The sequence below is a fragment of the Spermophilus citellus genome (genome assembly GCF_964194105.1).
Source record: "Spermophilus citellus genome assembly, chromosome: 3".
NCBI classification, from domain to species: Eukaryota; Metazoa; Chordata; class Mammalia; order Rodentia; family Sciuridae; genus Spermophilus; species Spermophilus citellus.
Genome location: NC_138184.1, coordinates 182905641 through 182929439, shown reverse-complemented (window position 1 = coordinate 182929439; position 23799 = coordinate 182905641). Strand labels below are relative to the sequence as shown.

The 23799-nt window shown below is 34.9% G+C and overlaps 1 protein-coding gene across 5 annotated transcripts in view; it reads right to left on the bottom strand.

Moving 5' to 3' along the window:
• The window catches only part of CADPS2 (calcium dependent secretion activator 2), a 548538-nt gene that overhangs the window by 121519 nt on the left and 403220 nt on the right, over window positions 1-23799 (bottom strand). For 3 of the 5 annotated variants that reach the window (XM_081286753.1, XM_081286749.1, XM_081286750.1), the window contains exons 14-17: window positions 18949-19050; window positions 8468-8531; window positions 5222-5345; window positions 3148-3168 (exon numbers count right to left, since the gene is read on the bottom strand). In XM_081286753.1, the coding sequence (XP_081142879.1) occupies window positions 3148-3168; window positions 5222-5345; window positions 8468-8531; window positions 18949-19050 (311 nt within the window). The remainder of the gene's footprint in view (window positions 1-3147; window positions 3169-5221; window positions 5346-8467; window positions 8532-18948; window positions 19051-23799) is intronic. The other 2 variants (XM_081286751.1, XM_081286752.1) reach the window with 1 other exon arrangement.

The window sequence follows — 23799 nt, the reverse complement described above, 5'->3', positions numbered from 1 at the left end:
TGTAAAATTTCCATTTTGTAAAGTTGCTTAAGAAACTTATGGAACAATGTAAACAGAAAACCTCTGGGAGACACTGGCGGTCAAATTGACAAAATTACAACACATCTTGGGCAGAATTTTGCTCTTTTTAGATAGTATAAGTGCTCAAGAGACTACCATTTGAAAGAGTCATCAAACTTTTGAACTCTTAGACATGCAGTTGATCTTCCCATTTTTACCTACTTTTAAAAGTACTCTCCAAGCACATCTACTAGTTAACTCTGTAGGTCTAACCTGCTACTAAATGCAACTAAAGGAGGGTAAATTCATTTCTTAGAAACTCCTGTTACTTCAGAACATTCTCCAATTGATATTAGCTTTCCCCTCCTTTCATTGATATCAGAGATCACACCAATTTTTCTCTGTTCTAAATAAGCATTTCATTTTAATAAATGTACTTTAGAGTTTCTGACCTGTATGGTTGAGCAGTGGTATGGATGTCAAATAGGAGTGCAGGGAAAACTTCCATTGAGGGTCAGCTGAGTATGTGGCATCTCTTCTCCTCTTCCCACCTCCGTTTTATAGAGCAAGGCAACTCTACAGGGCACCCCTGCCCACACTTCATGGAGGTCCACTTTGACCCCTTTCTCTTTGTCAGGAGAAGTAGTGTACCCCATAGATTAGGGATCAGGACACCTGAGTCTATTCCCAGTTGGCTGGCTTATTTACCCTGTAGCAGAGGGAAAGCCACAGATATACCTGGACTTTCTTTGTAAAATAGAATAAAAACTTATTTTTCATAATAGCATTGTGGTGGAGTTTAACATCATAAAATGTTTTGAAAAGCTTGTTAAAGAGCACGAGACTGCTACTATTGCAATGGGTTGCCATAAGTGGGGATGATAATAACCTTATCTTTTTTATTCTATTTTTCCCCTAAAGAGCACTTATTAAACATTTTAAGGTCTCTTATTTTCCCCTTAGAAGGTATGGAAGGTATGGATCTGTTTTTTTTTTTTTTTCTTCCTGTCACTTTCTAGGGTCAAATAATGAAAATAATTTTAAAAGCTTCTCTCACTAAAAGAGAGGGAGAGAGGGAGGGAGAGAGAGAAGGAGGGAGAACAGGAGGGAGAGAGAGAAAGAGGGACAGAGAGAGGGAATAAGAGAGGGACGGAGGGAAAGGGGGAAGGGAGAGTTGTTAACAGAAGACTTCAGTGAAAAACAATCCAATCAACTTGTCTGTAACATTGCATGTAAATAAGACCAAAACGAGGAAACTAGGCCTAGAAAGGTACATTATTTGTCTCTTCCTCCATTGTTTCTGAATGAAACTAACTAATAATATCTTGCCTCTTTCCAAAGTTCTGAGAGCCTCCTCTGTGTCACCAGATACAGTGATAGGATCCTGGTGCTGGGGCACTAGGAACAAGTCAGAAAGGACTGTGCCCTTAGGGGCTAAAGAGCAGGAAGATAGGATGGATATAAAGTTAAATAATTTATAATTATAATAAGAGGTACAAGAAACAAAGTAATACAATCTTTGAAATTTCAGAGAAAATTTGCAGAGAAAAACTCCTTCCAAGCATTTTCCTGAGAAAGGGATTTCATAACCTCTGCTTTTTCTGATTAACAACTTTCAGAGTTAAGAACCGCTTGCTTTTATGTAATAGAATTTATGCTTTTTATTTTCATGTTATTTTTCAAGAGTGATAAAGGAAGATGGTACTCTCTTCTAGTTCTAAGAGCCCTTCAAATATTGGCAACTCCTTCCAAATAAGATGAGTATCCAAGCTTTAAACACAATGCATAACATTAACATGGTTACAGGTTCTTTGCTTTGAATTCATTATCAAAAAATATTGTCGAACTTTTACAGAGATAAAGGCCTGTTTTCCCAACAAAGCATCAGCAATAGTTCTAAAAAAGTTGAAGCCTTTTCCGTATCCTAATCAAAATGATCTCTGAAAATAGAGAGCTATTCATCAATCTCAAAACACCAGACTATCAGAGGCAATGGAAATGATGAGATAAAAAAGCAAACTACAGAAGGCAAGAAAATATTTGCAAACTATATATCCAACAGAGGGGTTAATACCTGGAATACATAAGAACTTATTCAACTTAATAACACAAATCAAACAACACCATAAAAAAACAACCAATTTAATATGGGCAAAGGAACAGAGACAGCTCTCAAAAGACTTACAAATGGTTAACAGGTATATGAAAAATGCTCAATACAACTGATCTTCAGGGAAATGGAAATCAAAACCAGAATGTGGCAGGTATCACCTCACTCCTGTTAGGATGACTATATCAAAACCAAAAACTGCCTACCACCACACTAAGGGTTGGTGAGGACAAGGGGAAATAAGAATCCTTAGGAACTGTTGATGGGAATGTGATCTGGCGTAGTTCTTGGGGGCGGAAAAAAAAAAAAAAAAGAAGTACCCATAGGATTTAGTGATCCCACTTCTGGTATATAAGGCAGATACATAAGGACAAACAGTGCAGAACCCCATATATGAGAAATCTATTTTTTATTATTACGATTATATTTGTTTTGCTTAGTTGTACATGACAGCAGAATGCATTTTAATTCATCATATACAAATGGAGCACAATATTTAAATTCTCTGGTTGTACACGGTGTGGAGACGCACCATTTGTGCAATAATACATGTACTTAGGAGAAGTCTAAACTAGTTGAACCCATTTAAGTGGAGTGTAGAACAGTGATTGCTAGTGGTTAGGAAAAAGGGAAAATAGGGCAGATATTAATCCTGGGGTTCCAAGTTTCAGATGTGCAAGTTGAGTAAACCCTATGGACCTACTGCACAGCAGAATGCCTACAGTTAACTATATTATACACTTAAAAATTGCTAGGAGGGTAGATCTCATGGTAAGTGTTTTTATCACAAATAATAGTAATAATGATGGGGAGGATAGGAAGAAACTTTTGGAAATAACGGATGGGTTTATAGCATAGATTTTGGTGATGGCTTCATAGCTGTATACTTATCTCAAATTTATCAAGCTGTATACAGTAAGAATATGCAGCTTTTTGTATGTCAGTATTCTTCAAAAAAATAGTTTAATGACAACAACAACAAAAAAAAAGACACCACATTAAAAATAATGGCACATGCATGCAGAGACATTAATTACCTGTTTCCTTTTCTGCCAGGCCTAAAACATAAGAAAAGAGAATTTAGGAGAAAAGCAAAGCCTACTCATGTTGTTCATGTAACACTAAAGGTCAATCAAACAAGAAAAAGTAAGCTCTCCTTACTATTTCCAACTTAAATTTGTTTTGTTCTTGGCCTGTTCCTAGACACAAAACAAAAGCATATTTTATAAAGATAAAAAGGAGGGAGAATGTAGATAATTAAAAAGCTAGCAAGCAAGAGATTTTTTTTGTGTGTGTGGTGCTGGGGATCACAAATCAGGCAAGCACTTGCCACTGAGCTACACCCCAGCCCCACATCATTTTGTTTGTTTGTGTTTTTTTTGTTTTTTTTTTTTTGTTTTGTTTTGTATGTGTGTGTTTGTTTTGTTTTTAGAGGAGATTACTTGGTAGTTCCACCAGAGTAGATTGTTAGGATCAATTTTCTCGAATATTCTCACACTAGACTGGAGATATGAGGTGAGGCAGGTGTGGTCTCTGCTCATTCTCCATTTGGTCCAGCATAGGCTTTCACTAATACAGAGTTATCTTTACATGCACGAGTAAAAGAAGTTTCTTTATTCATGTTAACTTGGCTCCATGACTATAATAAAATACATGGGTTCATAGAAAAATACATTGTGTATCTTTTCAGTATTTTTGAATAGGGTAATGGTCAAAAATTGTTATCTAACAATGAAGATCAAAAGGAACCATATAGTGTTTTGGATAAGGTTGATGACATATATACGAAATAATGTTGTGCTTATTGAAGGTATGCACAAACTTTTTTTCTCTTTGACATATCTGAAAGGTTTTAATATGTCCATTTTTATGTTAATTCTTTGAATCTCTGTTCAGAACACCTAATACTCCTGAACATGAAAATTATTTGAATGAGTATTCAAAACTGAAAACCAATGTGTTTATCTTCCACTTTCTGCAAATGATCTAATATTCACTGCTTTTGCTTTAACACGACATGATATCATAATTAATGATGTTAAACTGGTAACTAAGGAGGTGTCATGTTGTTACTCTCGTGATATAATATTGGTTGCTATAGTGATGAGATGGCTTTTTTGTTAATCACTCAGGAGGTTGGTTATCACATGCTTGTTAGAGAGCTTGACCAGATTTAGAGAGAAAAAAGGAGTGATAGCACAACCAATTATAATCAGATGTTTTCCATTGCCTGAATTTTGATAATACTATCCTAATATTAACTAATTCATAAATTTATAATTCACTAAGAAAATTTTCCATTGTTACTACAATTTTTCTAAAGGATGACTTGCTTTTTATTTTCAGATATAAGTATTTAATATTAACTTCAAACTTCTTTCTCCCTCAGGTAATGCTATGTATTTACATAGGTCAGTTTTATGGTAATTTGAGCAAAGAATCAGAGGTCTTTTTTGGTTCTTTTAAATAAATCTTTCAAAGGATCAATGAATAGATGCCGATTTTGTCACAAATTTCAATCTGTTTATCTCTAAACATTTTAAATATGTTTAAAATGAATAAAACCCAAAGAAAGAGAAAAAAAAATGCACAGTCCCCTTGAGAGATCTAATCTTTCAAATGCATCAATATATCACAAGCAATTAAAAGCTGCAGGAAGTTCTATTGGTTTATTTCAGCCCTCACAATAATCAACAAGTTTCTTCCTTCTCTGAGTGACACTGCAGAATAGAAAATAAAATTACATAATACTACACTGAGACTGATCAGGAAAGAGTGCACAGCCCAACATTGAAATGTTAGACATACTTACAGTAATGTCAAAAAATACAGCCCGTAAAAACACCTTTTGGTTTCTCGAAAACTCAAAATAAGAACAAAGGACAACTTAGGCACGAATCCTGGGTCTTTCATTCAAGCAGAGTCCCAGGAGGCATATTAAAGCAATGAATAGGAAAAAGCTCTTCAGTTCACCAGCTGAGATTTTAATGAGACATTTCCCTTTGCCATGGTCCAGGACCGTTCAGGAAAGGAAAGACTTCTCATAGAAAACTCAGTTAATAGGCATTGTTGGCTCTCCCTGCCACTTGGGCAATTGCTCACTGCACTGACCTTCTATTTTGGCATATTCTGTGAGTCTAGTGTAATTGATCAAGGCAGCTTTCTCGAGGCATTTTCTGACCACTTTCTTCACCTCTTCTGCTGGTATGGGAGTGGCAATATCTTTCATTAAAACCTACCAAGAAAGAGGTGAGGGAGAGGGGGAGAGACAGATAGAAGATAGATGTTGCATAAAATAAATACTTAAATGAGACAAATTGTCCTAGACACGCCTATTCCTGGGGAGGGGGAAGGGGTCCTCTGTAACTCGGGGGTAAGTAACCGGTCGGCACTTCACAACTTGGAACCTAATCCTCAGATCTTGGTTCCTCCTGTCTAAGCCTCATTTATGCACATCCAAATCTCCCATAGGCCAGGCCACCATTCAGTGTGACTGTCACTTTTCCTCAAGGGACCCAAGACACCATTAGAGCAGCTGATTCAGGTCAGGATTACAGTTCCTGGGACAAATAATAAACAAAGTTTGTCTTGTACTTCTCTAATTTAAATGCCCTAGCTCTTCTGAGCAATATATTTGAAAATATTAAGAGAAATTCCACTAAGAATTGGCATACTGCTCAATCTCTATAAAAATCAAAAGGACTTCTTTCACTTATTAAACCTTAATGACTGTGATCTACTGAACATTACTGTCACAAACTATAAAAATAAGGGGAAGGAAACTTCTTTGTCTTAGTGAAATGTATCAAAGGCTAAACTATATGGAAACTTCCCGCAGTTTTGAACAAAATAACTAATTATTCTCTGTTGGGTTCCAAAAATGTGTTTTTGGAGTTTTCCTTAAAACCTTTTATTATTGGCAAGGAGCAAATACAATTATATCCAAAATTCAAAATGTCATATGAATGTAAATACTTTTATAAATATAAATACTTTTATCATTTTCTCTGAAACTTTCTTAGTGATGCAACTGATCAAATAACTTTTGATTATACTATTAGTCAAACTCGAATATAGTGAGCAGATTTTCTTGTTGTGCTTATATTTAAAGGATAAAATTAATGACAAAATATAAAGAAGTTGATGCTTTTGTAAGTGCTCTAATTATTTTATTAGTGTGCTGTCTTGAAAGAAATATTGAAAGAACATGAAAAAAAGCTATTTAATCATTATTTCATTCTTTTTTAAAAATCAGCCTCATCACTAAGGATATTGTCATCTCTAATTTATTTAGTCATCCAAGAGTCTGATAACCATTTTAACATTTTATTATGTAAGATAGCCTTTTTTGAAAACAATAAACTTTATCATTCACAAAATTTCTTCCTTTATCAAATTCAACTATTCTTCATGCTATTCTGACACTTTAATTAGAACTGTACTTTAGATTCTCTGTAGCCAGAAAAATCTGGTTGTGCATAATAAAATACATGTAAACATTAAACATGCATCACTCTATTAAATATGATTATTGCTGAAGTTTAACATTAAGATCAATTTTGTTAGGAAGAATTATTAATTTTATCATTAGGCTTCCTATGGCAATAAACTTTAAATAGCTGAAATATCTACTAGAAATTACAATGTATGACTGCCACAGAGATGAGTCTAGGGCTTAAATTAGGCAATATTTCATATATTGTAAGATCTGGGCACTTAATTTGGAATGGGGTAAACTTGAATCCTCTTTTCAGGTGAAGCAAGAGAACCAACTTCTGTTTTCATACTTCCTTCCTGTGTTCTTCCCAGGTTTCATAGGTATTAAGGATGCACATGTAGATTTAATTTTATTTTTCTAAGTTGTCAGTAAGAGACATTAAAAAAAAATAAAGAAATGGTCCTTAACATTTCTCTCTCAATTCACCAAGAAGTGTGATTGTGACTAAAACTGGAATAAAGGTCACTGTTCATCCTGTCACCTCTCAAATGCATGAGGAGGAGGGCAGCTCTGCCATGGAAATCAGGATCTAGAGAGGCTGCCCTAGGTACAACGTGATGGGACGCAGTTCCAAAAAGTAAAGCAGTCTTTATGGATTTCAGTTTATGCACGATATCTTAATGAACCGAATGAAATGAATATTCTGAAAAGCTTGGGTTGAATGCAACATTTATTACAAAAATTCTAGCACAACAATTTTATCATAATATTTCTATCACATAGTGCTCAACAATCAGGGATAAGACAGGGATATATAAATGAAATCAGTCCATAATCCGAAGATTTCATTTTAATCATCAGTTCTAGTCCTCATATCCCTTGTTCTTAAGTCACTGTAATGGGGCTGTAATATCTGAGCAATGTCCTCCCTTTCTGTTTTTAGTGGAGTTGCTAATAAACAATGAAAATCTCTAAAGTTAATTTGGCAGAAAAATACACAAGAACCAGTCGATAAATCAGGACCAGGATAATTGAATCATGAGCTATAGATGATACCCAGAAATTCTTTTAAATTCTGATATTGACCAGGAGCTGACCACGTTACTCAACATGTTTAACCATTAGCATCCAACTAGCATATGAGATCTATAAAGGAATGAAAAAGATACCTCTCAAACCTCAACTGCCATGTAAAAAGAAGTGTATACTTTCATTTAAAATTGATTTTTAGCATGAATTTAAACTCTTATTTGCTATTTTATCTTGTAGGGCAAAACACTTTCTAAAACTTGTGAATTCATTTAAAGAAACACATAAATTGAAGTGAAATAAATTCCAAGACATATTTTGAATGAAACGAATGATAGGAGTGATGTGTTTGTACATATTAAATGATATACTGTGATAGTCACTGAGGACAGTGGCAAGCAGAAGTACAATAAAGTTGAAGAGATAATAAAAGACCTTAAAAAACAGAGATAATTAACTGAAACAAGAGAAGATTAATCCATGAGAGGAAAAAAAAAAAAGAAGTGGAAATATGGATATTATCATGGGCTGGGGTTATAGTTCAGTGGTAGAGCACTTGCCTCAAACGTGTGAGGCCCTGGGTTTGATCCCTCAGCACCACATAAAAATAAGTAAAATAAATAAAGATACTGTGTCCATCTTTAAAAAATCTTTGAAAAAAAGAAATATGGATATTATCAAAAAAACAGGCTGGCAGTGGAAAGTCTTCCAGGAGGGAGAAGCTGGTAGCGGGAGAACTTGAATGTAGTAAGAAAAGGTAATAAATTCAGGAAATGCAACAAACTCCTGTAGTAGACTATGAGGGATGAGACTGTATGCCTAGTTCAATAACCAATATACACAGAAATTCAGAATGCAAATAGACTTTACAAAGTAATGTTCAAACTTACCCTTTCAAGTAATGAGAGTGTAGCTTTTAGAGCACCTTCAGGTCGTCCAAAGGGAAAGCAATATCTTTAAAGACAAAAGAAGGAACAAAAAAGTCAAACATTTAATACCCAAGAGGTCAATGATTCCCACTTATATTACTTGGCATTATTAGAAAACCACAGAAACAGCTTAAAATAGCATCATCTCATCCAGGAAAACTTTTAACTGCTAAAATTTACCTAGCCCTATGATTTAAAAGCTTTAAATAATAAAGGTATCAACTGTGATGAAAAAGTTGAGTTTTGATGAAGCATGTATTCAAAGAGGACACTCAATTAAAAAGAGCCTCAAGGGTCATTCACAAAGAGACAATTAATATGCACTACCTAATAATTTCTTGTTTTAAGGTTTGTTATTATTAAAGCTCTAGGAGAAAATGAAATTATTTCTCCCATTTCTTCCCATAATTAGTGTGTTTGGAGATGGAAACATTTGCACAAGTTCCCCATCCCCTTTGCTGATACTCTGCCTTGCTACCATGGTGTCTAATTCTTCTTTCTCCCTACACCACACAAACCCTCTGCACTTCATCGGTCAGCACAGTTATCTGTCCCAAGTATTTCTAGTCCCATGTATTCCAACTAAATAGCAACAACTGGAGTGCGGGCAGGTAATGGGGATGTTCTGAAATCAGGGTTAGAGGGGGCTAGGAGAAGGAGTGGACTTCTTTTAAAGTCAGTTGCCACCAGATGTTAACAAGTTCATTGCTCTTGACAAGGGAGTCCTTCTTCAGGTCAATTTCCACTTAAAGAGTTACTGAGTATCAGAGCTATTTCATCCGGCTGCAGCTCTTTGCTTGTTGAGCCAGATCCAGCAAAGCACCCCCTTTCCAGGACTGCCATGTCCCTCCTCAAGATCAAGGGCTATAGGCAGCTGGCTTTCCTTAGGCTGCCACCTTGTTCTGGCTTAGAAATCTGCAAACTCATGACTTAGAAAAAAGTTTACTCATCTTCATGTCCTTTTCCATTATTTAGGGGCTTGGTGGACTTGTTTTCTCAGATGCAATAATGAAATAAATTTTTGCATACTGTGATTCAAACAGGTCCCCCCCCCCAATCATGTTTTAAGTATAATTTGTTTTATGCATATTTTTAAAGAAAAAGACTGATTCCTCTCTTTCTTTCTTTTAAAACAAAGAAGTAATTGAATTTATCTCAGGATTAGGTCTTAGGTTCATAAAACTTTCACTAGTCACAGATACATGCAAACTAATACTATATAAATTTAGTCACTTAACTTTTTTTCCTTCAGAGTACTGTTTATCATTATATTAACTGTTAAAATTATCCTTAATCTTGCTTCTACTCACCCCTTTATTCACCCCCCCCTTAAAAAAAGCCACAACTAATTTATTTTAATAGTTTTCTCTGTGCTGTGGTGCTTTTTTTTTTTAAGAGCATTAGCAAATTAGCAAAGTAGCTTTAAACATTTTCTATACTATAAACCGTAATCCATGTTGAAATAAAACACAAATTGGGTTCTTGTAGTTCCCTCCCCCTGCTTAATCTTTTCAGTGCATTTGCATAATCCATCCATTGTCTTTCCTATTGTTTATTTCCACTAACCTGTGGGTGACACATTTTATGAATGGAAAGTTACTGATCCCCAGATTACATTTAGCATTTCAGGACTCTGAGGTCCCACTGGGTATGTTCTGAATTAGCATTAGCTGCCCATGATGTGTAAGTAATTCAACACATTTACAGAGTACAAGTAATCCCGAATCAATAAAGTACAGAAAATAACTACACAGAAGCTTAATTAATCTTCACAAAACACATTTTAAAAGAAGGGAATCGTTTTGTTCTGCTTTTCAGGATAAATATTTTGGGTTTTTACTACTCTATCAGCTCTGTAATGGCAAGGCGAAGTGGAAAACACTCAATTACCAAATAAAATACAGCCATATTTAATAACTAATCTGAGTACATTGAAGTCAATCTCATTTGAACATTGGTAAATTAATCACAGATAAATGAGACTGTATAGACCTGCTCTATGATTAATCATATTCTTGTTTATTTTTTAAATTTTCAAAAATATATTTTTAGATATTGATGGACTTTTATTTTATTCATTTGCTTATATGTGGTGCTGAGAATGGAACCCCGTGCCTCACACATGATAGGCAACCTCTGCCACTGAGCCACAACCCCAGCCCTTCATTTTGTTTATTTTTAAAGTATACTATTTATTTTTATCAAATTTATGTATGCATGTAATCTAAAGAGAAAACTTCTTCTGACAGCGTTTTATTATGAAGAATAGAAGTCTTTTATGTTTGTTCCACACACCCTAAATAATTTGTGCATTTCTAGAGGAAAACATCTCAGTCTTTAAGTTGACATCCCTAAATTGCACACTAATATTTTTACTTCTTGATTTTTAGTTTTATATATTATCCTAACTTCCCACTGCAGTAGAGAAGCCCTTAGTATTTATTTTTCTTCCTTCCTTCCTTCCTTCCTTCCTTTCTCTCCTCCTCCTCCTCCTCCTCCTCCTTTTTCTTCAGTGTTGGAGATGAAACCAGGGCTTTGCAACACTAGGCAGGTGCTCTACCACTGAGTCACATTCCTCAACACTGCATCTATTTTTTAAAATAGCTTTATTTATAGGTGTGTCATACAATGAACTGCACACATTTAAAGTACATAATTTGGTTAAGTTTTGTCATACTCATACACACATACACATGAACATGCATGCACGAGGGCACACACACACACACATACACACACACACATACACACACACACACACCCTTGTGAAACCATCACTGAAAGCAAGGTGATTTCTGGCCCCTGAATATTTCCTCACAGCCCCAGAAAACCACTGATTGACTTTCTGTTATTTGGTTGGTTTGTATGTAAGGAGAAATATACAATATGTGCTTTTTGGGAGAGAAGACCATACTGGACCCCAAACTATACTTCTTAGGGCCTGGTTTCTTTCCCTCAGCATAATTTTAATATCAATGCATTCTGTTGTATGTTTCTATAGTTCATTCCCTTATACTGCTGAGTGGTATTCCAATGCATGGAACATACTGTTTATCCATTTCTTGTTGATAGGTATTTGGCTTGTTTATATACTTTGTTTATTATGAATAATGCTGAACTGAGCATTCATATCAAATTCTCTGTGTAGACATAGGCCTTCATTTCTCTTGGAGTGAAATGACCAGGTTCTGTGATAGGTGTTTAAAGTTCTAACAATCCGCTGGACTAGTTTCCAAAGTAGGTTGTACTATGACGTTCCTATAGCTAGCGTTTCAGAGTTCCAGTTTCTCTACATCTGTGCCAATATTTGTTATGCTCAGGATTGTTTTGGATTTTAGCTATACTAAAAGGTATGTGGTAGTACCAAACTGCAGTTTTAGATTGCATTTTCTTGTTAAGTAATGATGTTTCATATTCCTTTTTGCTATCATATGTCTTTGATGAAATATCTGTGAAATTTTTCTTTAAATTGGGTTAATTCATTTCTTATAATTGAGATTTAAGAGCTATCTATGTTCTGGATTAAAGTCTTTGTGTAATATGTATTATGTAAATATTTCCTCCCATTCTATGACTTACTTTGTATTCTTTAATAATGTATTTGAAAGATCAAAAGATCTTAATTTTGATGAAGGTAACAAGTTTTCCAATTATAAATCACAATTTGGGTGTTTTATTTATGGATATTTGCTTGGCCCAAGGACAGAGATTTTCTCCTACATTTTCTAGGTCTATTATTTTGAGTTACTTTTTGTATATTTTGCCATGGACTGAGGTAAATCACTTTCATTTAAATATCCAATAGTTTAGCACCATTTGTTGAAAAGAAAAAGTACATTTTCAAGTTGCCTTTGCACATTCATTGAAAATCAATAAACCATATATGCATATGAGTCTATTTCTTGACTCTCAGTAGCATGCTATCTATTGATTATTATAGCTTTATGTTTCTTGAAATCAGGTCATATCAGCATTCCAATATTTATTTTAAATAACACTTGTATTCACATATAAATTTTCAAATCAGGTTAACTTATACAAAATCCTACTAGGATTTTGATAGCAATACCATTGTACCTTTTGATCAGTCTGGAAGAATTAACATCTTAACAATATTGAGTCTTATGGCTCACGAATACAAGTATCTCTCTCCCTTTATTTAATTTTGTATGATAGCAATACTATGTACTTTTCAGTATACAGGTTTGCACATCTTTTTTTTTTTTTTTTTAAAGAGAGAGTGAGAGAGTGAGAGAGGAGAGAGAGAGAGAGAGAATTTTTAATATTTATTTTTTTAGTTCTCGGCGGACACAACATCTTTGTTGGTATGTGGTGCTGAGGATCGAACCCGGGCCGCACGCATGCCAGGCGAGCGCGCTACCGCTTGAGCCACATCCCCAGCCCTGCACATCTTTCTTAAGGTTGATTCCTAAATATTTTATAGCTTTTTTTTTGCCCTTGTATATATTCTTTAAAAATTTCAATTTTTGATTGTTTGTAGCTGATATATAGGAATAAATTGACATTTACATATTTATCTGAGGTCTTATAACTTCTAAACTCACTGATTAGAGAATTATTTTGCAGGCTCTGTAGCATTTTCTTCATAGATGTTGATGTCATTTGCAAATAGAAAGCTTTTCTTTTTTCTTGCCAATCTAGATGAATTTGTTTCATTTTTCCTCAGTATACTGAGTAGCACATCCAGTACGATTTGAATAGAAATTATGAGAATCTATGCAAGCATATGTCCATGCTTTTCATTTTAGGTAGAAAAATGCTCATTCTTTGACTATTAAGTATAAAATAAGCAATAGGTTTTCCACACATGTCCTTAACTGAATGCATGATACACAATAGTGATAATCCTTTTAATACTCTGTTTTTCTTTTACTATTTTTATATTCTGTATCATTTCTCAGTTATGAGTGGCTGGACATTTTGTATTCTCTTAAACACTCTTGACCTCTGTTTAAGAACATAGTTAGGTTACTTGGAAATGGTTTGATCTGCTTGAGTCTTGGTTTTAATCATCTTTAGGAGAAAAAGAGCAGTGTTCATTTTAGGGCTCATTTTTTCCCCACTGCTGAGGGAAAGAGCTTAAAGGTACGCTGTTTGATGCCTGTAAATTAGAAGAAGGTGATTTATTCTTGGAGACACAAACTGGAACCACTCCTGGCCCTGTTTTAGCACTGGGGATTTCCTCTTGTAATCCTTTTGTGTGGCTCTTTGTCAGATTTGGATAGTTTCCTCACATGCCATGGTTAATATTTAGCTGGAGAATCCAGGTACCCTCTGCAAATACTTGTAGCTCCTCCTTCTCTGTCTCTGTGTTCTTCAGAACTCTGACCTGAAAAAACCTGGCTGCCTTGGTTTTCCTGGACTCCCAGCTGTCTCTTCAGTTAGGGAGTCCACTGGGCTCCACCTAAGTTCCTCTTCTGGGGATCTTGGGCTGGAAACTCTCCTGGCAGTAAGCAAGGACATACAAAAAGGGCTTGCTTCACTTTCCCCATCTCTCAGAAACTGTTCTTGTTACTATTATTCATTGTCTTACTATTATGTGAAATCATTTTTCCATACTTTTTTTTCCCCTGATATTGGGGATTGAACCCAGAGGTGCTCTACACCTGAGCTACATCCCTAACCCTTTTTATCTTTATATTAAGTTGCTGAGGCTGGCCTCCTGAGTCACTGGGATTACAGGAGTGTGCCACTGTGCCTGGCTTTCCCACGTTTTGGTTCTATTTTTCAATTGTTTCAGGTTAGGGGTAAATATAATTTCCTATTTCCTTCATCTTGGACATCAGCAACTTCTTTTTTCATGACCACTTTCCCTACTATAAACATGATGCCTGTTTATCCCACCTGACTAATATAGCTTACATCATTTGTGGGGTGTTAGACCAAAATTCAGCTTCTAGATTTACTACATAAATGTTCTAGACAAGTAGGATACAGTATTCATTATGATTACTTTCTATGAATTACTCAATTTTTATTTATAATTCTTAATTTTATTTAAATTTCCTTTTCATATCCTTAATCAAATAAAATTCCAAATTCCAGTGCAACTGATACAACGTAATTAATACAACTCCAAGTTCTATTCCAGTCTCTTGATATGTTATCTTGTTTGGTATACTTTTGTTTTCTGCTCTTAAAGCTCAACAGTCACTTTGAGGGGTCTTAATCATTACTTTTCCCCTTCTCTTTCAAGTTGTCACACTGATTTCCAGTTTCAGTGATTGTAACTCTTGTTTGTTTCCTCCTCTGTTTTGGTGAATTCTACAACTTACCAAAGGAAATACAGGAAGCATATATTTTTTAAATACTTTTAATTGTAGATGGATGTGATATCTTAATTTTTTAATGTGGTACTGAGAATTGAACCCAGTGCCTCACACGTGCTAAGCAAGCGCTCTACCACTGAGCCACAACCCAGCCCCGGGAAGCATATTTTTAAGTTTATGTCTACCGTTACCCTTAATGACAACTTTTGCTGGTACAGGATTCTAGATGGAAATGCCTCAGATTCATAAAATCATGGGTGCACTGTTTTTTGGATATCAGTGGTGCTCCTTAAATCAAAATGAGAGCAGCAGATGGGTCTTTAGGTTTTGTTCACTGCCGACACATAGTGAGTACTAAGTATTCTGATTCATGATTCTTTGTGTGAAATCTATTTTCTCTTTACAGAAGATGTGATAATTTTTTTAATCCAGTTTCTAAAAATTCATGAAAATACACCCTGATGAGTATCTTCTTTAGTCCAGTTTATTGGGCATTCAGTGAGCTCCTTCAATCTAAAACCTTAAGTCTTTTAATTCTGGAAAATCTTTTTCAATAATTTTATTGATAATTTCTACCTCTGGCCTTAACTGTTTCTAGAATTCCTCCCATTTGTGAAGATGAAATGCCTAAGCAGATACTTAAGTTTTCTTATTTTTTTGTTGCAATTTGTTTTTCACCCTTGATCTACTTTTTGGAAGTTTTTCTTAACTGAATCTCTCAATAGTATGTTTGCATGTTGTATGTGTGGCATCTGCATACAATTTCTAAGTGCTCTTATTTTTTTCTCTAAGATTTTTTTTCCTGTTTATCTCATTTTTGTTTAATAAATGTTCTACCTTTTCAAACCTCCCTGAGAAGATCAATAATACTTCCTCCCAGTTTCCTCTTCCTCATATAATTTTGGTTTTATTCACAATTGCTTTTCTATTTCTCCTTTGTTGTTTACTTGGAATGGGCTCTGGCTTCCACAGTAAATACTTTTCTTAAATGTCTGGTGATCTACGTGTATGGTCATTTTCAGAAGTGTAGTATTATTAAAGGTGAAGTGGGCCTAGGTGGTATTTACAGACACTGGTCTTTGCCAAGGGGGAACCTGGCTGGACAGTGTGAGTGGACATCTTTGCTGTACAGAGCTGTAGGTATTCTCTCTTGGGCTCATCAGAGACTAGGGGTAAGAAACTAGGAATATGCCTGGAAGCAGTTTGTGATTCTTGAATTTCAGAATAAATGTGTATTTAATCTTCCCGTTTCTACCTTCCACTGTGGCTGATGTTTCCTCCCCTCTGCCACTCCTGTCCGGGTACCATCTGATTTTACCTTCTCTGGAGAACGAATCTCTAGGCTCCTGCCAACACAGGAGAGCTGAGTTGGAAAAGAGATTTGGGGATCTAAGTGCTTCTGCTCAGATTCACAGCAAACCATTCTTCACTCTTACTTTCTAGAGGGTCTTGACACTGGCGATTCCTAAACATTTGGTGGTTAAAAAATTTCACATTGCTCGTTTATGCTTCTTTTTTTCTTGGATTAGATACCATTCATCCATCTGACCTCCAAAACATTTTTCACAACTCTTTTGTTTGCCATTTCCTCCTCTCTTACTCTTGCTGTTCTTGTGGGTTTATGCCTTCTTGAGAAATACTGTTCTGTTGTTTCAGTCAGATTGTGTCAGGACACTAAGCCAGACCTGTGTTTAATGTGCCATTTTTTGTTTCTGTCAGTCTGCCATCTTTGACCAGAAATTCTTCATTTCTGTTTATTTGGCCTTATTATGTTTTCTGAAATTCAGTTCTAGAATATCATTGGGTTAAACAGACAAATTCCTATAGAAGAGCTGTGAAGTTACCATGCTTCTTTATCATGAGTTCACAAGCAGTTCTTATTTTTTTTTTAATTTTAACATAAGTAATTAAGAAAGAGAATTTGGTAGAATTATAACAATAGTCCTAATAGATAATTTTACTAATTATTTCTCTAAATTTGCTTACACGATCACCTAAAACTTCTTCCATTTCATTTCAGTATCCTTTCTTCTTATCTGGTCTTCCATAAACTCAGGAAAGACAAAAACTGGTAAAATTTATACAAACATTATAAACATAAAATAAAAACTCTACAAAATTAACCCCAAATGTCTAGAGCAACTAATTTCAATTCTGTCCTCTGTACACCAAACAAACAAATGTAAAAGGGATAGCAGACTACATCTTTAGCGATATTAGCAAAGAGGATGTACCAATAAAAGTAGTAGGGAAACTGTAGGGAGCTGTAAAAGAGAAAACAAATATAATAAATGATGTGGATACTACTGTCCCTTGCCTCTTACTATACAGATCCTTGGCAGCAGTGTGAGGGACTTGAACTTTCCTGGTGCAAGTTTCCAATTAATCCAAGTCAGCCATATTGACCTACTTGAGTATCAGCAAGTGATTGAAGCATCCAGTGCATGAATGAGCTTTCTTGGGCTACTGGTTTTGGTTCAGAACTAGGTCTGTATCTATTTAGGACAAATGATACCTAAAATAGGGTTTGTTAGGATATTCTAAGGAAACTTTCATGATCTTGAGAACCACAGACTATACCAGCTTTTGCTACTTTCTTTCAAATGCAGAGGAATGTATGAATATGAGGCTGAGAAATTCTGTAGTATTCTTGCTGGCAGTCTGGGGATGAAGTTAGTTGCTCCACGAAGGAGGATAATAAACAAGCTTATCTGAAAGCCTACCCTGCCTGACCTATATGCAAGTGAGCATATATGTTTTTTTAAACCAGTTTGCAGGAAGGACTGTAGTAACTTGTAACTGTAACTTGAGGTATAGACTGTTACTGATAAAGTATATAATCAATTGACTGGTGAACTCCATCCTAGTAAGGGCAAAAAAGGAAAAAGTTACATTTCTTTTCATTAAAAGAAATGTAATATCCATTTACAGGATTCTTCCCTGCCTAAGAAATAACCCTTTCAGTAACAGTGAATGAAGAAACAGATCCTTGCCTATATAAAAATCTTTCTAACTGCATTTAAAAAAAAGTAAACTCAAGAAGAATTTTATGCAGAGAATTAACTCTCAAGCCCACAACTTGAATTCAGCTATGCTACTGAGAACTGTGTTTTCTGATCTAAGTATGCTGGCCTCTGGGATAGAATAACTCTCCAGTGGAGGACTGTTCCATGAATTGCATATCTAAATCCAGAACTAAATAACTGACTCTAACAAACCTTCCTTCATCCATGTGCCCTAAGATACCAGCTCCAGCTGAAAATCACTAATATAAGGGAATAGGTTATATATATATTATATATATATATATATATATAATATATATATATATATATATATATAATATATATATATTTGGCAATTTTTTCAATAAATTAACACGAAATGATTCCATATCACAAAAAGGTATCATAGCAAACATGCTATAAGACCCAGCAACATCGACATGGCAACATTTTACAGGATCAAATAATAAGAGTGGTAGAAAAAGAAAATATATTGGCATATTTGTGTTTCTAACTGTCAAGTTCTTTTGACAGTTAACTAAAGTAAAGGGAAAAATATTATCAAAATATTTATCTTTCACTCTGTAAATGTTTCTTAGTATTAAAGTTAATATTTTTATTTTCTTTTTTATTTTGAGTGAGGAATTGTGATAGGCACAGGGACTCATGTTCTCACAATCTAAATACAAATATCATTAGTGACTGAAGCACTAATTACAGAGTACGTCATTACTCTGTGATAAGTGACAAGTGAAGATTCAGACAATAACTGCTGAGAGACTCAGGAACATTCTTTGCTGGAATAATTGAGAAAGGCTCACTATGGAGGCAGAACTTGGGACACAGAGAGGAGGAGGGATGGTTACCAGAGCTGGAGGGAAAAGCCTACGCAGGATGAAAAGTACCAAGGTGAGCAAGAGTACAGTGGGTCAGTGCTGGGGATGGACTTACCTGAGAGTGGTTGAAATTGAATGGCAGGCTGGGAAGCCAACCACAGACTAAAAAATGCAAATCACACCCTGCAGGCCATAGGGATTAATGATTATTCTTGAGCAATGGCAGAAAGATAAAATAAACAATTTAGAGGGGAATGTAGGGTTGAACAAAATTCAAAAATAAAACTTGTATTGATGAATAGGATATATACCTGAAATGGCTTATCTGATTTTCTAAAAGGGAAGAGAGTCTCTCTTTTATTTCCTCAAATTTCTCCTTTTCTTCTACTGAAACTGTTCCAATTCCATCAGGCCTGGAAAAAAAAATCAGATTCAGTAATTTGTATTGGTAAGTTACTTTTATGTAGTACACACACACACACACACACACACACACACACACACCCTACAAATCTAAATGATTAAGAAAAGGTATATTGGTCCACAGAATACATATTAGTTTCAATCAGAGTAGAAATTTATTGGAGGTATTTGTAGCCATTTGCTTAATGTTTTGACCCAAAATGAATGGAATGAAATTATTCTCTTTCAGACAGACTTCAAGGTAAAGATGACAATAAATATTTTCCATATCTACAGAAAACAATAGCTAGTCCTTGAAAATGCGGCAAAACGTGTTTAATAGTGATACCAAACATTTGGCCAATTAAATGAATGTCCCCTGAATGGAAATATAAAAAATAACAAGTATAAGGCAAAATACCTTAACTGTTCTCTTCTGAAAAGAAAGTAACCCAACATGATATATATTAGAGATTTAATTTTAATTGTTTCAAGAAACAAAATTTTTATAAGAAATTTTGGATACATATGTAAGTTTACTGCTTTATTTTTCTTATTTAAATATATGGGCATGTAAATATTGGAATAAAAGTATATACAGAGAAAAAGACTTTCTTTTCAAGATTTTTTGTTTAACTAAATATCCTTATGATATCAGTATGAGTTTTCATTAAGATTTTCAAAAGTAAGTATGAAGACTGAAATATTTTACTAAAATTAGAATTGAAAATATAATGGGAAGCAGTATGGAGATTCCTTGGAAATCTGGGAATGGAACCACCATTTGACTCAGCTATCCTCATCCATCTATACCCAAAAGACTTAAAAATAGCACACTACAGGCACACAGCCACATCAATGTTTATAGCAGCACAATTCACAATAGCTAAACTGTGGAACCAACCTAGATGCCTGCCCTTCAGTAGATGAATGGATTAAAAAATGTGGCAAATATATATAATGGAATATTACTCAGCAACAAAAGAGAATAAAATCATGGCATTTGCAGGTAAATGGAAGCAGTTGGAGAAGATAATGCTAAGTGAAGTTAGCCAATCCCCCAAAAAACAAATGTTGAATGTTTTCTCTGATATAAGGTAACAACTCATAGTGGGGTAGGGAAAAGGAGCATGGGAGGAATAGATGAACTCTAGATAGGACAGAGGGGTGGGAGGGGAAGCGAGGGGGCAGGGGGTTATCAATGATGATGGAATGTGATGGACATCATTGTCCAGAGTACATGTATGAAGACATGCATTGGTGTGAACATACTTTATATACAAACAGAGATATGAAAAATTGTGTTCTATATGTATAATAAGAATTGTGATACATTCCACTGTCATGTATTTAAAAATAAAAGTAATTAAAAAAGGATTGAAAATATAAAACACAGCTAAGGGGTTATGGCTTGGAACTTCCTTCTGGTGTTAAATAATAAGCAACTGAACAGTACATGCAGTTGTCTTTGTTAATTGTACTTCAAGAATCTGTACAATAGAACCTTCTGTCACTCATGCTTAATAGCCTGACCTTGCATCTGCCTATGGGTCATGTTCTGATTTTAGAGCGGCCATCACATATACACGTACCCATGTGCGTGCGTGCGTGCATGCATACACACACACACACACACACACACACACAGTACTTTTATTGAAAGGCAAATGCATTAAAAATAGCTCATGAAGACACTATTTATTAATTTAAAAAAATCCCTCCAAGAGCCAAAGTATAATTTGTTATTCACTGATATTGTAAAGGCATATTAAAACAAGTGAACAAAATCTGTTACATATAATGTGCCTTTCATCTCAATTGCCAATTCTTCCTGCCACAGTGTAACATAAACTCTAAACTGAGAAAAATGCTTTAAAAAGCTAACTCAGGAACAAATGGATATACATTATGAATCCTTTTTCTATTATCTCTGGTGGCTTCTGGGGTTGAACAGATAAATTATTTTCTACAAAGGTAAAGGACAATTGCATTATAGTTCAACATAGGAGAAAAAAGGGTAAAAAAAAACTGGGTTGAGAAATTAGGCAATTGAATTTATAAGAGAAAATATCAATGAGGAATCTGCTTAAATACTCAAATATGAGCTAACTTGGTTGCTTCACTCAACACACTTGAATAGTTTGCAGTTCATACAGTTTTATAATTCCTTTTTATAGTACAATAAAAGTTTCAGAGGGCTATGACATCAGTAAAAATCAATTTTGGCATGTTTAATATTCATTTCTTTTGAACAAATTTGGGTAAAGACAACTTATTGGCTGTTGGCATCTTCTAAAACATGTTGTAAGGAAAAAAGACCCTATGATATGCTTTAAGAAAGTGGGCTGAATGGCACAATATATCTTAAATTTCTTTTTTATTAGTGCATTATAGTTATACATGATGTTGGGGTTCATTTTTGACACAATTATACAAGTATGGCATTTAATTTGCTCCAGTCAGTCCCCAGTACTTCCTCTTTCCCTTCTCTCCTCCCTCTCCCTGTTCCTTTTTTTTTAATATTTATTTTTTTAGTTTTTGGTGGACACATCTTAATTTTATTTTATGTGGTGCTGAGGATTGAAACCCAGCGCCCCGCGCATGCCAGGAGAGTGTGTTACCGTTTGAGCCACATCCCCAGCCCTCCCTGTTCCTTTTCCCCTATTCTATGGGTGTTTATCTACTTTAATTTTTTTTTAATTATTGCATTAGAGACACACATATGAGGATTGAACCCAGGGATGCTTCACCACTAAGCTATACCCCCTCCTCTTCTTATGTTTTATTCTGACAGGGTCTCACTAAATTGCCCAGGCTGTCCTCAAATTTGCTATCTTCTAGCTTTAACCTCTTGAGTAGCTGGGATTGTGGGCAGGTACCACTATGTCCAACCCTAAATAGCTTTTTTTTTTTTTTTTTTTTTTTTTTTTTGGTACCAGGGATTGAACCCAGGGGAGTTTAACCACTGAGCTACATCCCCGATCCATTTTTATATTTTATTCATCACAGTGCCAATGAACATTTTTTCTACCATGGAAAATGACAACATCTTTTGTGGGGATTTTCTTACTCACTTTAAGCTGGATGGCTTCTAGACACTTGAGGGATACATACATGTATCCTTAGTTTTATAATCCCGAGGAGTCTGAATCGCGGCAGGTACAGAGTGCTCAGGAAGCTTGTGGGTTGAATAAATACACCAGAGCTTAATACTCTATAGAACATTCTGGTTAAGCTAATGAGACAGACTTTATTTCTAACTCCCTCTTTCCTCTCACAACTCAGTAGGTAAGTTTGTTTGACCTGGAAGTGCAGCGATTAGTGGTAAAAGATTAATTTGCAAACAATGAGTAGACAAATGCCAAAGTTCATGGTACTTTTGAGTTTCTTACACGCTTCTTTTTACCTGCCTTCTGCTCTGAGGAATGTACGACATCTTGGCCTCCTCCAGAGAGTGAGAAGGAGAGAGACACCTAGAGGGTGGTATTTCTGAATTGTCAATTCTGCCTGCAGCACAGCAGGTAAAAGTCACTTTGCACTTCGTGTATTTCCCACCAATATCCATTTGTGAACAGAATGGAAAGGAGAGGAAGTTACAGCACGAGAATAAGAAATGGTGGAAGATGATGAGGGAGCAAACAATCATCTCTTCTCTTTTGTTTCCTAATCTCTAACACCTCCTATTGTTTTAATCAGAATGACCTATCATTTGGATGGTCATATATGGTCATGCGATCATGACTAGTGTCCTGCTACTTCCCCTGAAGTTTATAATATCGACAAGATATTAATTCTATTCTTATTTGTTCATGAGATAGAAGAAACAGATTTTCTATAAGAATATATTTTAGAAGATGAACATTTGAAATTATATTCTCTATTTTTTACAAGTACTCCTCCTCTGAACTCCTGTCCTTATTTGTATTTTGTATTGCATTTTAATTCCATTGTAGAGTTTATAACAAAGTAGATACTTCTAATATGAGAGTGATAATCTGATTTGAAGACACAAGATCTTTGACTCCATCTTTGTGCTGTGCTAAGGGTAGCAAGGCATGGATAGCCAGCCTCTTCTGGGACCAAATGGACAAATGTTCTTGGCCTAACCCAAACTAAGGTCACTGCTCTACACGGCTCTAGAACTCAAGAGAAACAAAATACTGAGAGGAACTTAAAATAAAAATGAAAAGAATTAAGGTTGGTTCTCTTATATAAATATCACTGTCTGTCCAATATCTAACATTATATCTTTTAAAAAAGAACATGTGATGTTAATTAAAGGACTTCTACACACGTAAATTTGAAAGAAAAAACTTGGAAAAATAATGATAAAGATAAAAATTTCCTATAAATGTCCAATTGAGAAAGGACTGGTAAGACCATTTTATAAATATCATTCTGGTCTTAATTCTGTATATCTATAGACATATTGTGTATTCTGATGCATAATCTGAATTCTCAACTTTTTTTGCATCATTTAAATATTCCAATGTGCCTTCTAATGGAAAAATATTTCATTATATGGATGTGCCACCTAGTACGGGCAGGACCCAGGTTCGATCCTCAGCACCGCATAAAAATAAAGGCATTGTGTTGTGTCCATCTACACCTAAAAAAGTAATTTTTTTTTCTAAAAAGAATAATATAATTGGTCTCTGCCCTAAAATAGTTTATAGTAGAGAACTGAAGCAAAAATCAGACATTGAGTGTAAAATTAAATTTAAGATGGGTAAAATTATAAAGATCTGATCTAGTCTGGA